The 17769-nt window shown below is 44.8% G+C and overlaps 1 protein-coding gene across 6 annotated transcripts in view; it reads left to right on the top strand.

The window, feature by feature from the left end:
• The window catches only part of KNDC1 (kinase non-catalytic C-lobe domain containing 1), a 164909-nt gene that overhangs the window by 107747 nt on the left and 39393 nt on the right, over positions 1-17769 (top strand). For all 6 annotated transcript variants that reach the window (XM_029061503.2, XM_029061499.2, XM_029061501.2 and 3 more), the window contains 3 exons: positions 12034-12127; positions 12240-12337; positions 13268-13479. In XM_029061503.2, the coding sequence (XP_028917336.1) occupies positions 12034-12127; positions 12240-12337; positions 13268-13479 (404 nt within the window). The remainder of the gene's footprint in view (positions 1-12033; positions 12128-12239; positions 12338-13267; positions 13480-17769) is intronic.

Genomic DNA, 17769 nt, shown 5'->3' with positions numbered 1-17769 from the left:
TACTGAACACTTACTGTGTCCAGAACACTGTACTAAGTGCTTGGGAAAATATAATACAATAGAGAAGCAGTTTGACCTAGTGGATGGAGCATGGCTTGAGAGTCAGAGGGGTCTGTGTTCTTACCCTGCTCCTTCACTTGTCTGCTCTGTGACCTTGAGCAAATCACTTCACTTCTCTGGGCCTCAGTTGTCTCATCTGCAAAATGGGGATTAAGACCGTGAGCCCGTTGTGGGACAGGGACCATGTCCAACCCAATCAGCTTGTATCCCCTTCAGTGCTTAGTGCAGTGCCTGGCACATAGTAAATGCTTAAATACCACAGTTATTATTCATTCAATAGTATTTATTGAGCGCTTACTATGTGCAGAGCACTGTACTAAGCGCTTGGAATGAGCAAGTCGGCAACAGATAGAGACCATCCCAGCCATTTGACGGGCTTACAGTCTAATCGGGGGAGACAGACAGACAAGAACAATGGCAATAAATAGAGTCAAGGGGAAGAACATCTCGTAAAAACAATATTACTATTATTGTTAGTTGGTAGAAGTGACCCCTGAGATAGTCCTGGAGTCTGGAAAGTGCTCAAAGAGTCCCCAGTGGAGCCCCAATTCTCAGCAGGGTTTAGATAATCGAGAAGGACCCTTCAATGAGAGACTTTGGTTGACTGGGTGGTCTTTCTCTCCCGGGAGACTTTCCCACCAGAGAAGTCTCATGAAGTCTACGAAAAGCAGTGTGGCGTAGTGGATAGAGCCCAGGCCCGGGAAGTAAAAGGTCACTAGTTCTAATGCCAGATCCACCATTTCTCTGCTGTGTGATCTTGGGCAAGTTACTTCACTTCTCTGGGCCTACGTTCCCTTATCTGGAAGATGGGGATTGAGACTATGAGCCCTATGTGAGACAGGGACTGTTTCCAATCAATTTGTTTGTATCCACCCCAGTGCCTCGTACAGTGCCTGGCCACATAGTAAGCACTTAAAAAATGTCATGATGATTATGATTATTATTATTATTATTAAATTCTGTCACCAAGGAGCGTTCTGGCCACTGCTCACCCAAATCCTGTAGTGGGAAAAGCCAACATCCCAGGGCTCACCCTTTGAAGCTAGAAGTTCAGCGGCATAGCCCACTGCTGGCCTGGCTTACAAATCAGTCAATCAGTCATATTTATTGAGCACTTACTGTCTGCAGAGTAAGCGCTTTACTAAGCGCTTGGTCAGGGCTCATGAGTTCGAATCCCAGCTCTGCCACTTGTCAGCTGTGTGACTTAACTTCTCTGTGCCTCAGTTCCCTCATCTGTAAAATGGGGATTAAGACTATGAGCCCCACGTGGGACAACCTGATTCCCCTGTGTCTACCCCAGCGCTTAGAACAGTGCTCTGCACATAGTAAGCGCTTAACAAATACCAACATTATTATTATTATTATTACACTACAACAGACACATTCCCTATCTAACAGTCTAGAGGGGGAGACAGACGTTAATAGAAATAAAGGACAGATAAATAAATGCTGTGGTGCTGGGACAAGGGATGAACAAAGGGAGTGTCAGGGCGATGAAGAAGGGAGTGGAAGACTCCCTTCCACTTTAAGGAAAGGAGGGCTTAAAGAGGGAGGGTGTCTTGAAGGAGATGGGCCTTTAATGAGGCTTTGAAGTTGGGGAGAATAAGTGTCTGTCTGATATGAGGGAGGGTTTCCAGGCCAGAGGCAGGACACCATCAGTGGCCCTAAGAGTCAGTCTCCAGGGCTTAATACAGTGCTCTGCACACAATAAGCACTCAATAAATATGATTTGAATGAAATTACATGAACCACAAAGAGTCCAGGTCCACCCTGGCTGGAGAATCGATACACTACCCGGAAAATGTAAACTGGGAAACCTACCAAGTGTCAGCAGTATCCTCAGAGGAGATCTCCTCCCTCCTCGCAAGTGCCACCCCCTTGGCCCTCTTCTGTTCTCCATTTACACTCACTCCCTCGGTGAACTCATTCGCTCTCACGGCTTTGACTACCATCTCTATGCAGATGATACGCAGATCTACCATCTCTGCCCCTGTCCTCTCCCCCTCCCTTCAGGCTCGCATCTCCTCCCACCTCCGGGACGTCTCCACCTGGATATCTGCCCGCCACCTAAAACAACATGAGCGAGACTGAGCTCCTCATCTTCCCTCCCAAACCCGGTCCTCTCCCAGACTTCTCTATCACCGTCGATGGCACGACCATCCTTCCCGTCTCTCGGGCCCGCGATCTCGGTGTCATCCTTGACTCGTCTCTCTCGTTCACCCCACACATCCTATCCGTTACCGAGACCTGCCGGTTTCACCTCTACGATATCGCCGAGATCTGCCCTTTCCTCTCCACCCAAACGGCTACCTTACTGTTACGGGCTCTCGTTATATCCCGGCTAGACTACCGTGTCAGCCTTCTCTCTGACCTCCCTTCCTCCTCTCTCGCCCCGCTCCGGTCTATTCTTCACTCTGCTGCCCGGCTCATCTTCCCGCAGAAACGATCTGGGCATGTCACTCCCCTTCTTAAACACCTCCAGTGGTTGCCTATCGACCTCCGCTCCAAACAAAAACTCCTCACTCTAGGCTTCGAGGCTCTCCATCCCCTTGCCCCTTCCTACCTCTCCTCCCTTCTCTCTTTCTACCGCCCACCCCGCACGCTCCGCTCCTCCGCCGCCCACCTCCTCACCGTCCCTCGGTCTCGCCCATCCCGCCGTCGACCCCCGGGTCACGTCCTCCCGCGGTCCCGGAGCGCCCTCCCTCCTCACCTCCGCCAAACTGATTCTCTTTCCCTCTTCAAAACCCTACTTAAAACTCACCTCCTCCAAGAGGCCTTCCCAGACTGAACTCCTCTTCTCCCTCTACTCCCTCTGCCACCCCCCCTTTACCTCTCCGCAGCTTAACCCTCATTTTCCCCTTTTCCCTCTGCTCCTCCACCTCTCCCTCCCCATCCCCACAGCACTGTACTCGTCCGCTCAACTGTATATATTTTCATTACCCTATTTATTTTGTTAATGAATTGTACATCGCCTCGATTCTATTTAGTTGCCATTGTTTTTACGAGATGTTCTTCCCTTTGACTCTATTTATTGCCATTGTTCTCGTCTGTCCGTCTCCCCCGATTAGACCGTAAGCCCGTCAAACGGCAGGGACTGTCTCTATCTGTTGCCGACTTGTTCATCCCAAGCACTTAGTACAGTGCTCTGCACATAGTAAGCGCTCAATAAATGCTATTGAATGAATACCCCGATCATCTGGGGTCTTAGAGTCTCCCTTCAGCAAACCCCATCACCTCTCCAAAGAAGCCCAAAACAACCATCTTAGACCAGAGAGAGATGGGTGCCATTTCCAGTTCTCAAGTGCTCCATAAACCTCCTTGGCTACTTCGCAAGTGAGGCTGTGAGCTCCTTGTGGCAGGGATTAGGGGAGTTTTTTTTAATGGAATTTATTCAATTGCATTTATTGAGCACTTACTGTGTGCCAAGCACTGCAATAAGTGCTTATTTGTTAAGCACTTACTAGGTGCCAGACACTGCACTAAGCTGAGCTAGATACCAAATAATTGGGTTGGACGCAGTCCCTGACCCACGTAAGCGCTTAGAACAGTGCTTTGCACATAGTAAGCGCTTAACAAATCCATCATTATTATTATTGTTTACAGTCTTAATCCATCCTAAGATTGCTTCTACCTACTCTGTTGTAGTTTCCCAAGTGCTTAGAACAGTGCTCTGAACACAGCACGTGTTCAATAAATATTATTGATCGATTCATAGCAAAAGACTAACTGGAATTTTTCCCTTCTTGTCATCCATAACAAGTAGACCAAATATAGGCTAAAAATTCCATTGTGCATGGCAAATCTTTACTAGTTCAAGAAGGGTGAAATTATCTGTGTTGTGTTCTTAACCCACAAAGGATGTATTTCATATGCAGCACTCTAACAGAAATTTATCTTAGTGTCTGTCTCCCCTTATGGGCAGGGAATACATCTACCAGTTATGTTATTTTCTTCTTGCCTAAGAGCTCAGTATAGTGCTCTGTACATAATAGAGAAGCAGCGTGGCTCAGTGGAAAGAACCCGGGCTTTGGAGTCAGAGTTCATGGGTTCGAATCCCAGCTCGGCCACTTGTCAGCTGTGTGACTTTGGGCAAGTCACTTAACTTCTCTGTGCCTCAGTTACCTCATCTGTAAAATGGGGATTAAGACTGTGAGCCCCACGTGGGACAACCTGATTCCCCTGTGTCTACCCCAGCGCTTAGAACAGTGCTCGGCACATAGTAAGCGCTTAACAAATACCAACATTATTATTATTATTATTATTAATAAATGCTCAATAAGTACCATCGAATGATCCGATTCAAAAGAAGCAAAGTAATTCCTTTGAGTCTGAGGTCATGGCTGAAATGAACTGTTCCGATGCATGCTATGCATGAATTAAATATCAACATAAGTATTCTGGGCCTCTGGGAAAGAGTGGATCAAGCAACAATATCACTCTACTCTTGTTTGAATATAGCACTCACTTAACCTTCCAGTCTCTCCCTAGTAATTTGTGTCTTGAATAATTCACCAATCCAAAATCAACACTTATTTTTCTGAAAACAGCATTGTCTCATCTTCCTATGATTCCGCTCCCTTAATATTTGGATATTCTCTCCCCCTCTCACTCCCCCTTACAGCTCCTGGTTTTATTTAATCTGTTAATTTTCCAGTTCATTATTCAGTTAGTAATTTTCCTTTTTCTCCTTCACTCTGTTCCTGATTAACATATAGTTATCAATTTTCAAAGTACTGCAAAGAGACTGAGATGGCTGATTCCTATTAATGCTAATGAGCTCCATGGAAATGCCTTGGCCCACTGGAATACACTGATGCCTGCTGAAGAAGTTAAATCAAGGGGGGAAAGTCTTCCTTAAATCCTTTTCATTTCTAAATGACCATTTAATGAAACTAAAATATTTTATCCAGCTCTTGTTTCAAAAATAATGCCCTTTTTCCATGAATATATAAATCTTCTAGACAGTAAGATCATTATTATTAATAACAATTAGTAGTATTATCATGGTATTTGTTAAGTGCTTACTATGGGCCAGGCACTGTTCTAAGCCCTGGGTAAATACTAGTTAGGTTGGATAAAGTCCCTGACCCACATGGGACTCCCAATCTTAATCCCCGTTTTACACAGACAAGTGAAGTGACTTGCCCAAGGTCACACAGCAGACAAGTATCAGAACCAGGATTAAGACCCAGGTTCTTCTGACTCCCAGGCCCCTGCTCTATCCACTAGGCTACATGGGCAGGGAACATGTCTACCCACACTGTTATATTGTATTTTCCCAAGCACTTAGTACAGTGTTCTGTACACAGTAAGTGCTTAATAAATACCATTGATTAATAATAATGATGGTATTTGTTAAGCACTTACTACATGCCAAGCACTGTTCTAAGCGCTGGGGGAGATACAAGGTTACCAGGTTGTCCCAGGTGGGGCTCACAGTCTTAATCCTCATTTTACAGATGAGGTAACTGAGGCACAGAGAAGTGAAGTGACTTGCCCAAAGTCCCACAGCTGACAAGTGGCAGAGCTGGAATTAGAACCCATGACCTCTGTCTCCCAAACCCATGCTTTTCCACTAAGCCTCGCTGCTTCATGATCGATCACAAAATTCCATGATCCTGGTCCCTAAAGAGAGGGTGGATCTCTGTACCGAATCTAAAGACTATGCCCATTGGCATTTTCCATTACATACATCTTGAGAAAACTGTGTGATACACTGCGGGGCATTTATTGTCCCTATCTGTTGCCAAATTGTACATTCCAAGTGCTTAGTACAGTGCTCTGCACATAGTAAGCGCTTAATAAATACTACTGAATGAATGAATTTAGCAAGACATGACCTCTGCCCTCGAGGAGATAGAGTCTAGAAGAGAGCAGCATGGCCTAGTGGAAAAAGTGAGGAGCTGGGTTCTAATCCCAGGTTTGCCAGTTGTCTGCTTTGTGACTTTGGGCAAGTCACTCAACTTCTCTGAGCCTCGGTTCCCTCATCTGTAAAATCATTCAATCAGTGATATTTATAGAGTGCTAACTGGGGGCAGAGCACTGTACTAAGTGCTTGGGAGAATACAGTACAACAGAATTAGGAGATTTGTTCCCTGCCCATCATGAATTTACAGTCTAGAGGGATCCATTCCCTGTTCTCCCTCCTTCTTAGATTGTGAGCCCCATGTAGGGCAGGAACTGTGTCTGACCTGATTAGCTTGTATCTACCCCAGTAACAACTGTGGCATTTGTTAAGCACTTACTATATGTCAGACACTGTTCTAAGCGCTGGGGTGAATGCAAGCAAATCAGGTTCCTGTCCCACATGGGGCTCACAATCTAAGTAGGAGGGAGAAGAGGAAATGGATCCCTCTGGACTGTAAGTTTGTGATGGGCAGGGAACGGATCTTCTAATTCTGTTGTAGCGTATTCTCCCAAGCGCTTAGTACAGTGCTCTGCCTGCAGTAGGCACTCTATAAATATCACTGATTGAATGATTTTACAAATAAGGGAACTGAGCACAAAGAAGTGAAATGACAATGCTTAGAGCAGTGCTTGACACACAGTTAGCACTTAACCAATACCGTAAAAAAAGAGAGAACAAACACCAATACAGGAAAAAAAAAATACAAGTTGACGTAAAGCCTAAAAGTCAGGAACACTGAACCTAAGGGAGACCACATATTCAGGCCTTCTCCCATCCCCAGTGAGAAGCAGCGTGGCTCAGTGGAAAGAGTCTGGGCTTTGGAGTCAGAGGTCATGGGTTCGAATCCTGGCTTGGCCACTTGTCAGCTGTGTGACTGTGGGCAAGTCACTTCACTTCTCTGTGCCTCAGTTCCCTCATCTGTAAAATGGGGATTAAGACTGTGAGCCCCACGTGGGACAACCTGATTCCCCTGTGTCTACCCCAGCGCTTAGAACAGTGCTCGGCACATAGTAAGCGCTTAACAAATACCAACATTAATAGCATGGGGAAGCAGCGTGGCGCAGTGGAAAGAGCACGGGCTTTGGAGTCAGGGCTCATGAGTTCGAATCCCAGCTCTGCCACTTGTCGGCTGTGTGACTGTGGGCAAGTCACTTCACTTCTCTGTGCCTCAGTTCCCTCATCTGTAAAATGGGGATTAAGACTGTGAGTCCCACGTGGGACAACCTGATTTCCCTATGTCTACCCCAGCGCTTAGAACAGTGCTCGGCACATAGTAAGCGCTTAACAAATACCAACATTATTATTACATTATTAAGAAGTCACTAATCATCCGATAGATTTAATGATAGTTAATTGCCAGTCAATCGTATTTATGAGTGTTTAATGTGTGCAGAGCAATATACCTTAAGTACTCTGGGGAGTACAATATAACAGACACATTCCCTGCCCAAAACTAGCTTGCAGTCTAGAGAGGAAGACATTCATTAATATTCATTCATTCAAACATATTTATTGAATGCTTACTGTATGCAGAGCACTCTACTAGGCGCTTGGAAAGTATAATTCAGCAACAAATAGAGACAATCCCTGCCCACAACGGGTTCATACCTCGTCGCTATGTACATAAGTGCTGTGAGGAATTTGCTAAGCACCTTACTATGTGCCAAGCTCTGTCCTAGACACTGATGTAGATACAGTGCAATCAGATCCCGACACGGTTTCTGACGCACACAGAGCTCACTGTCTAAGGCAGAGGGAGAGCAGGTATTTAAATCTCCATTTTACAGATGCGGAAACTAAGTCACAGAATTAACTGACTTGCCTTAGGCAACTCAGCAGGCAAATAGGATTAGAGCTTAATTCTCCAGACACTCGATCCTCTGCTCTTTCCACTAGGCAACACTGCTTCCCATTTCAGTGGCCAAAGGGGAAAGTAACCCAGGTAGGTAGCATAACGATAATAATGGTATTTAAGTGCCTTTACTTTGTGCCAAGCACTGTTCTATGCACTGGAGATGAGACAGGCAATGAGGTTGGACACAATCCCTGTCCCACATGGGGGCTCATGGTCTTAATCCCCATTTTATAGATGAGGTAATTGAGGCATGGATAAGTTAAGTGACTTGCCCAAGGTCATACAACAGACAAGTAGAGGGGTAGAGACAAGTTTATCAGGAAGGATTCAGCCTGGGTCCCAGATAGGGCTCACAGTCTTAATCCCCATTTTACAGATAAGGGAACAGAGATCCAGAGAAGCGAAGTGACTTGTTCAAGGTCACACAGCAGACAAGTGATGGAGCCGGGATTGGAGCCCAGGTCCTCTGACTCCCAGGCCCAGGTTCTATCCAGTAGGCCTCTATCCAGACAGATGCACTATGTCCAAAAAATGTTGTCCAAGCCCTCAGCAGCCCTCTATCAGGAATGCTCAGTGAAAAAATGCATCCTAGGGCCACTGGCCACATGTTCTCATACTTCAATCGACCTAGGCTATAGGTTCTAGTTTATGTTATAAATAGATTCTAGTTTCTCTAGAAGTTTATAAGTAGCGCTATTAGCTAGAAGATCCCGTATTCTCTCCCGACACATCCAAGTACACACCAAATGGTGTTCAAATCAAACAGGTGTATCAGGAAAGTCCAGCTTGCTTTGTATTTTTGTTTATGATGGTCTCCAATCTACAGCTGCCCAAAGGTAACAGAAGCTTATTTAGTTAAATGTTTTGTTCCATGCGGTCCTGGAGAAGCCATAATAACTTATTTTATCCTGAGCCAAGCAATAATACAAAAGTATCATTTTCTTTTATGAACCAAATTTTAGGGTTTGGATTAATGAAGTGGATTTGACGATGAGTTGCCATGTTTCATGTTTCTGCCAAGCCAAAAATGACAAAAAATGTGTAAATTTTCATTGCAGTCATAAGTGTATTATGAATCTGATTTCCTCAGTGCACACTGGCTTTAAAAAACCCTCATTATTTCAACAATTTTTCTGATGTTTTCAGCGAAGAAAATTGCAGGTGGATACAGCTGCTAATGTATATGAATGTGCCATTACTTGAAATGGAGAACAATTGGCAGGGAATCAGCCTTTGTATTGTGCTTTGTGATGTAGAGTTCAAAGCACCCAAGTGCTTTATTTAAAATAATTTTCTTTATTGTTATTATGCAGATTTAAATCCTCCTTCCCTACAACATTTTCTTGCAGTATTTGTAAACAGGCCAGTTATCATTCCTTGGAGGGAAAGTTGCATGTAGCCCTCAACAGTAAAAATTGATTGAAGTGATTTGATAAGGGGTAGTCCTCATCATGAGAGAGAAAGCTATCATTAGAGGAAAAAGAATCTGATGGTTTGTGTATTTAAATGGAAAATAAAATTGAATGTTTACAAGGTGATGCTGTTAATGTCGCTTCAGAGGTGTTGATTTGTTTCCATCAGTTACTTAAATAAGCAGCCTTTTTAAAATATCTTAGAACTGATTTTACAGAAAATCTTTGAAAATCTGGGCCCTTCTGCTTATTTGTAGAAGTGCAGCACTTTTGGGAAACCATTCCATTTGGCCTCATTCGTTAAAGAGGTAGTTCTGAAAAAATGTCATTGTCTTTAAACGGCAACATAAAAATATGTAATAGAACATAAGGACTTTGAAAGAATCCAGGTATTTGGTTTCTACCTCTGACTGTTCATTTGGACAGAATAAGTCTGTCTGAGGATTCTTGTACTTTCAAATGAGTCTGAATTGCTAAATTTGGTTGGCTAGTTTCTAAGACAAACTCGACCTTTTTTACCTCATCTGTAGTCTACCAGTGTGTGTGTGGCTGAAAAGGTCAGCCCTGGTAACATTATGCGCACACAAGTGCTGTTCTAATGATAAAGTTAAAACTTAATGTTAAATCCCCCATTTTGCAAATGAGGAAACTAAGGCCCAGAGAAGTAAAGTGACAAGGTCACACAACAGAAAAGTGGTGGAGCCGGAATTAGAACCCAGGTCCTCTGATTCATACTTCTTGTCTGTCAGGCAGGTTGAAAGTCTAATTTATTTGAATGTGAACAATAAGAGTTGAAGACAACTAAGAGGAGATGCAAATTTTAATTACTTGCATCAGTAAATGCCATTTTGAGTCCATAAAGTGATTCAAGAGCAATGAAGTGGCCCTGTAGGGGTGGGTTGACCAGGATAATTTGGGGAGGGGAGGGAGAAATATCCTTATACTTTGTGTCATTTCCCCCACCTGTAATTTTTATTAAGGACAACCTCCCCCACTAGACCATAATCTCACTAAATATGATTGATTGGAGGAGATGAAATTGTAAGACCTTTTGAAGGCCTAGCTCTTGTCTACCAACTCTGCTGTAGTGTAATAATAGTAATACTAATAATTTTGCTACTTGTTAAGCACTTACTATGTGCCAAGCATTGTTCTAAGCGCTGGAGTAGATGCAAGTCATTCAGGTTAGACACAGTCCCTGTCCCACATGGGGCTCACAGTCTTAAACCCAATTTTTCAGATGAGGGAACTGAGACCCAGAGAAGTGAACTAACTTGCCCAAGGTCACACAACAGATGTGTGGCTGAGTCTGGATTAGAACCCGGATCTTTGTGACTCCCAGGCCCGGGCTTTATCCACTAAGCCACACTGCTTCTCTAGTGTACTCTCCCAAGCACCTAATGAAGTACTTTGCACACAGTAAGCGCTCAATTCATTTATTCATCCATTCAATCCTATTTATTGAGCGCTTTCTGTGTGCAGAGCCCTGTACTAAGCACTTGGGAAAGTACAATATAACAATAAAGAAAGAGAGTCCCTGCCCACAAGGAGCTCACAGTCTAAAGCAGGTGATACAATACAAGTAAGCAGACATCAATATAAATATCAGTATAAATAAATAAAATTGCGGATATATACATAAGTGCTCCGCTCCAAACAAAAACTCCTCACTCTAGGCTTCAAGGCTCTCCATCACCTTGCCCCTTCCTACCTCTCCTCCCTTCTCTCTTTCTACCGCCCACCCCGCACGCTCCGCTCCTCTGCCGCCCACCTCCTCGCCGTCCCTCGGTCTCGCCCATCCCGCCGTCGACCCCTGGGTCACGTCCTCCCGCGGTCCCGGAACGCCCTCCCTCCTCACCTCCGCCAAACTGATTCTCTTTCCCTCTTCAAAACCTTACTTAAAAATCACCTCCTCCAAGAGGCCTTCCCAGACTGAGCTCCTCTTCTCCCTCTACTCCCTCTGCCACCCCCCCTTTACCTCTCCGCAGCTTAACCCTCATTTTCCCCTTTTCCCTCTGCTCCTCCACCTCTCCCTCCCCATCCCCACAGCACTGTACTCGTCCGCTCAACTGTATATATTTTCATTACCCTATTTATTTTGTTAATGAATTGTACATCGCCTCGATTCTATTTAGTTGCCATCGGTTTTTACGAGATGTTCTTCCCCTCGACGCTGTTTAGTGCCATTGTTCTTGTCTGTCCGTCTCCCCCGATTAGACTGTAAGCCCGTCAAACGGCAGGGACTGTCTCTATCTGTTGCCGACTTGTTCATCCCAAGCGCTTAGTACAGTGCTCTGCACATAGTAAGCGCTCAATAAATACTATTGAATGAATGAATGCTGTGGGACGAGGAGAAAGAGGACGAGCAGAGGGAGCAAGTCAGTAAATGCCACAAATTGACTGATTGAGGAAAAATCAGCCTCCAGCCCCAAAAATGAGCTCTCCTGAATGGGGGGTATTTCTAAATCCAAATCCTCAGAATCCATTTGGTATGCCCAGACAATTACTTTTGGTCAATAGATTAATCGAAGATGCTGTGAAGACTTAATGGAATTGATTTCAAGTTTCTTCTGCTGAAGTCTGTATATAAAAATGAATGTATCATGTACTTTTGTGGTTTCTGGGTAATTTTGCATCACCCTTCCAACACACCTCCCCTTCCCCCTCAATTCTTATGGAGGCAGATCAGATCTTAATGCTAATTGAGTCCTGTATCTGTCTGCATTTATGTAAATTAACTATTAGATCTAATCCAAGGCATAGTTGTTATTCAAATCACAAACATTTGTTTTGGTCAGGAGCTGGAACAACAACTGATGATTGAGAAAAAAAATTACAGAAAGACCGTAAAGTTCTATCAGAAGCTGTTGCAGAAAGAGAAGAGAAACAAAGGTAATGTTTGCACTCTAATGAGATATAATGGTGGAATGGCCATGAAGTCCTTTTAAATCAGTGACTTTGAATCAAAGTGCATTTTTGTGATAAATGTATTTTCTGCTTAAAGGATCTGAGGTTAAAACGATGCTGTCCAAATTGAAAGGGCAGTTGGAAGAAATGAAATCCAAGGTGCAGTTCCTTGAACTGGTAAAGAAATATCTACAGGCAAGTCAGCTTTGATTTCTATTTGTTTGGTTTTGTGGTGCATTGATTTTCAAATGTTGGCTTTTGCCTTAATGAGCTGCTTAAAGCAGTTGATGGTACAAAATAGGATTTAAAAACCTCTGATAGAGAGAGTAGAAAATAGAATTTTTGAGACCCATCTTGATTTTGAGTTGTTTTGCTATAAGCAGGATTCTTGTCCAATAATCAGTGATAACATTTCTAGAAGGACTCATCTCTTGATTTTTATTATTTTTAAGCAGCATGGCCTAGCGGAAAGAACTTGGGCCTAGGAGTCAGAGGTCATGGGTTCTAATACCAGCTCCGCCACTTGTCTGCTGTGTGGCCTTTGGCAAGTCATTTTGCTTCTCTGGGCCTCAGTTCACCTCATCTGTTGAATGGGAATTAAGACTGTAAGCCCTGTGGGGGACAGGGACTGTGTCCAACCTGATTATTTTGTATCTACCCCAAGGCTTAGTACAGTGCCTGGCACATAGTAAGTGCTTAACAGATACCATCATTATCATTATTATTATTATTATTTCCTCGGCTTCTGAGAAGCTATTCTGGCCTTTCCCCAGGCAGCGGTGCTTGGCATGGGGTAAGCTCCCTGTGGACAAGGAACATGTCTACCAACCCTGCTGCAAACGTTCAGGATCTTTATTCATCCTCGATCCCAGCCCCACAGCACCTACCTGAAAATCTGTCATTTGTTTATGTATATTAATGTCTCTCTCCCTTTCTAGACTGTAAACTCACTGTGGGCAGGTAATATGTCTGATTATTGTTGTCCTGTGATCTCCCAAGTGCTTAGTATAATGCTCTGCACACAGTAAGCTCTTAATAAATAGGATTGAATAAATGGTGTTCTGTACGCAGTAGATGCTCGATCAATACGATGGATTGATCGATTGATTTTGGCTCTCAATGCAGGTTATGTATCCGGAGCAGTGGGGCCTAGAGCCATGTGCCCTTCCCGTCATAGTGAACATCGCAGCCAGATGTGACACAGACTTCAGCCCTCTGGACGAATCCTCGTCACTGATTTTCTACAATGTGAATAAGCACCAGAGTAATAAGCAAAAGCGGTCCAGGATTTTGCAGGCTGGAACCCCCCTGGGTCTGATGGCTTATCTATACTCCAGGTAATAAGAATGATGGTAGCTGTTAAGTGCTTACTATGTGCCAAGCCAGTGTTGTAAGCGCTGGAGTAGATACACGTCAATCAGGTTAGACTGTAAACCCGTCAAACGGCAGGGACTGTCTCTATCTGTTGCCGACTTGTTCATCCCAAGCGCTTAGTACAGTGCTCTGCACATAGTAAGCGCTCAATAAATACTATTGAATGAATGAATGAAAGGTTGGTCAAACAGACCCTGCCCCGCATGGGGCTGACACCCTAATCAATATCCATTTTACAAATGAGGTAAATGAGGCCCAGAGAAATGAAGTTCATTCAATAGTATTTATTGAGCGCTTACTATGTGCAGAGCACTGTACTAAGCGCTTGGGATGAACAAGTCGGCAACAGATAGAGACAGTCCCTGCCGTTTGACGGGCTTACAGTCTAATCGGGGGAGACGGACAGACAAGAACAATGGCACTAAACAGCGTCGAGGGGAAGAACATCTCGTAAAAACAATGGCAACTAAATAGAATCGAGGCGATGTACAATTCATTAACAAAATAAATAGGGTAACGAAAATATATACAGTTGAGCGGACGAGTACAGTGCTGTGGGGATGGGAAGGGAGAGGTGGAGGAGCAGAGGGAAAAGGGGAAAATGAGGCTTTAGCTGCGGAGAGGTAAAGGGGGGATGGCAGAGGGAGTAGAGGGGGAAGAGGAGCTCAGTCTGGGAACGCCTCTTGGAGGAGGTGATTTTTAAGTAAGGTTTTGAAGAGGGAAAGAGAATCAGTTTGGCGGAGGTGAGGAGGGAGGGCGTTCCAGGACCGCGGGAGGACGTGACCCGGGGGTCGACGGCGGGATGGGCGAGACCGAGGGACGGCGAGGAGGTGGGCGGCAGAGGAGCAGAGCGTGCGGGGTGAGCGGTAGAAAGAGAGAAGGGAGGAGAGGTAGGAAGGGGCAAGGTGATGGAGAGCCTTGAAGCCTAGAGTGAGGAGTTTTTGTGAAGTGAGTGAAGTGACTTGTCCACAGTCACACAGCAGACAAATGGCGGAGCCAGGATTAGAATCCAGGTCTTTCTGATTCCCAGCCCCATGCTCTATCCACTAAGCCATGCATAGGCATCCATCTACAGAAGAGATGCCTCTCTGACAGAAAAACTCAGACTAGGAAATTTTCCAGGAAAAATGTTTCTCTATACCCAGTTATCACTCAATTGATGGTATTTATTGAGTGCTTACTGTGTGCAGAGCCTTGTACTAAGCAATTGGGAGAGTCAGTGCTTTGTCCAGGGCCTGCCATATAGTAAGTGCTTAACAAATACCAGAATTAACAGACAGGTTCCCTGCCCATAACGAGCTTACAGTCTAGAGGGGGAGATGGATATTAATACGAATAAATAAATAATGTATGATGTATAATTTAAAGATACATACATAAGTGCTGTGGGGTTGGGGGTGGGGGCAAATATCAAATGCCCAAAGGTCACAGATTTAAGTGCACAGATGAGGCAGAAGGGAGAGGAAGCCGGGGAAAAGAAGAGTTAATCAGAGAAGACCTCTTGGAGGAGATGTGACCTTAATAACACTGTGAAAGTGGAAAGTGGTGGTCTGGCGTATATGGAGGGGGAGGGAGTTCCAGGCTGCGGGGAGAATGAGGGAAAGGGGTCGGAGGTGAGATAAACAAGACTGGTGCTAGGGGAGCAGAGTATGTTGGCTGGGCTGTAGTAGGAGATTAGTGAGGCGAGGTAGGACCAAGCGCTTTGTACAATGCTTTGCACACAGTAAACAATAATAATGTTGGTATTTGTTAAGTGCTTACTATGTGCAGAGCACTGTTCTAATCACTGGGGTAGATACAGGGTAATCAGGTTGTCCCACGTGAGGCTCACAGTTAATCCCCATTTTACAGATGAGGCAACTGAGTGACTTGCCCACAGTCACACAGCTGACAAGTGGCAGAGCTGGGAGTCGAACCCTTGACCTCTGACTCCGAAGCCCAGGCTCTTTCCACTGAACCACGATTGAATGAATGAATGAATGAATGAATGAATGAATGAATGAATGAATGAATGAATGAATGAATGGAGCAAGCTGATTGAGTGCCTTTAAGCCATTGGTAAGGAGTTTCTGTTTAATGCAGAGGTGGATGGCCAGCCTTTGGAGGTTCTTGAGAAGTGGGGAAATATGGACTGAACGTTTTTCTGGAAAAATGATCCATGCAGCAGAGTGAAGTATGGACTGGAGTGGGGAGAGAAAGGAGGCCAGCAAGTCAGCGAGGAGACAGATGCAGTAGTCAGGGAGGGATAGGGTAAGTACTTGGATCAGCAGGGTAGCAGTTTGGAGGAAAGGAAAGAGTGGATTTTATCAATATTGACAAGGTAGAACCAATGCAATTTGGTGACAGAATAGGTGGGTTGCATGAGAGAGATAAATCGAGAACCATGCCAAGATTGAGATTGAGATTGGGAGGAGAGTGGTGTTGTCTACAGTGATGGGAAAGACCCAGGGAGGACAGTGTTTGGTTGGGAAGATAAGGACAGTTTTGGACATGTTGAGTTTGACATGTCGGTGGGGCATCCAGGTAGAGCTGTCCTGAAGGCAGGAGGAACCCTGTTCTCTTAGAATTGTGAGGGTGACATTTTTACTAAGTGTGTATTAAGGAAGCCTCTCTCTGTAGTACTAAGGTGTTCCTATGCCCTAAGCATCCACATAAGCTACTTCTTCCAGCCCTGCAACATACTATATCCAAATACATTGGTGATGCTGGACAGTATTCCCTAATTCCTGAAAAGCATTCTCACCAAAACAGAGAAAAATCCAGATTGTGGCATTAGATTTAAAGCAACCTCATCTTCCCTGATCCTGACTGAATGGGCTGACACCTCTGAAGCTCCTTTATTCCTCTTTTAATGAGAAGAATGCCAGAATTTTTTGAGTGGCAACTATGCACTAAGCAGTGTACTGAGTGCTCAGGTCAATACAACATGACCAGATTAGACATAGCCCCTGCCCCTCATGTCTAAGTAGGAGGGAGAACAGATATCGAATCCCCATTTTACAGATTCATTCATTCATTCAATAGTATTTATTGAGTGCTTACTATGTGCAGAGCACTGTACTAAGCGCTTGGAATGAACAAGTCGGCAACAGATAGAGACAGTCCCTGCCCTTTGACAGGCTTACGGTCTAATCGGGGGAGACGGACAGACGAGAACTATGGCAATAAATAGAGTCGAGGGGAAGAGCATCTCGTAAAAACAATGGCAACTAAATAGAATCAAGGCGATGTACAATTCATTAACAAAATAAATAGGGTAATAGAAATATATACAGTTGAGCAGACGAGTACAGTGCTGTGGGGATGGGAAGGGAGAGGTGGAGGAGCAGAGGAAAGAGGGAAAAGAGGGTTTAGCTGCGGAGAGGTGAAGGGGGGGTGGTAGAGGGAGTAGAGGGAGAAGAGGAGCTCAGTCTGGGAAGGCCTCTCGGAGGAGGTGAGTTTTAAGTAGGGTTTTGAAGAGGGGAAGAGAATCAGTTTGGCGGAGGTGAGGAGGGAGGGCGTTCCGGGACCGCGGGAGGATGTGGCCCAGGGGTCGACGGCGGGATGGGCGAGACCGAGGGACGGTGAGGAGGTGGTGAGGAGGAAACTGAGGCACAAAAGAGGGTCAGCTACTTGCCCTAGGTCACACAGCAGGCAAACGGCAAAGCCAGGACAAAAGCCACTAGGCCCCACTGCCCTTCTTCTTTTCTGGCCTCCAAGCCCAAATCACACTGTCATTGTCACCCTTCTTCAGAGTTGCTAAAATGGACAAGCCCGACTCTGCATAGCCTAGTGGCTAGAACACAGTCCTGGGAGTCCGAAAGTCATGGGTTCTATTCCCAGCTCCATCACTTGTCCGCTGTGTGACTGTGAGTTGGTCACTTCATTTCTCTTTGTCTCAATTACTTCATCAGTAAACTTCATTCATTCATTAATTCAGTAGTATTTATTAAGCATTTACTGTGTACAACAGGGATTAGGACTCTGAGCCTGATGTGAGACAGGGACTGTGTCCATCCCGATTTGCCTGTATTCCTCGTCAGCTATTAGTACAGTGCCTGGCACATAGAGCTCAGTTAACTCTGATCATTGTTACGAAAACCCAGCGGGTCCTTCTGTCTTCTCTCAGTGAAGTGTTGTATTTTAAGTCAGCTAGAGCATGTGGATTACTGTACTGTCATCTTATTAAGTAACATTTTAAAGAAGAAACTGTGAAATGTAATCATAAGTAATTAAAGCCGAGTACTTGGAAAGGAAGTGAACAAAGCACAGAC

Source organism: Ornithorhynchus anatinus, chromosome 3 (genome assembly GCF_004115215.2).
Source record: "Ornithorhynchus anatinus isolate Pmale09 chromosome 3, mOrnAna1.pri.v4, whole genome shotgun sequence".
Classification (NCBI taxonomy): Eukaryota; Metazoa; Chordata; class Mammalia; order Monotremata; family Ornithorhynchidae; genus Ornithorhynchus; species Ornithorhynchus anatinus.
This window is presented reverse-complemented; position numbering and strand designations above follow the sequence as displayed.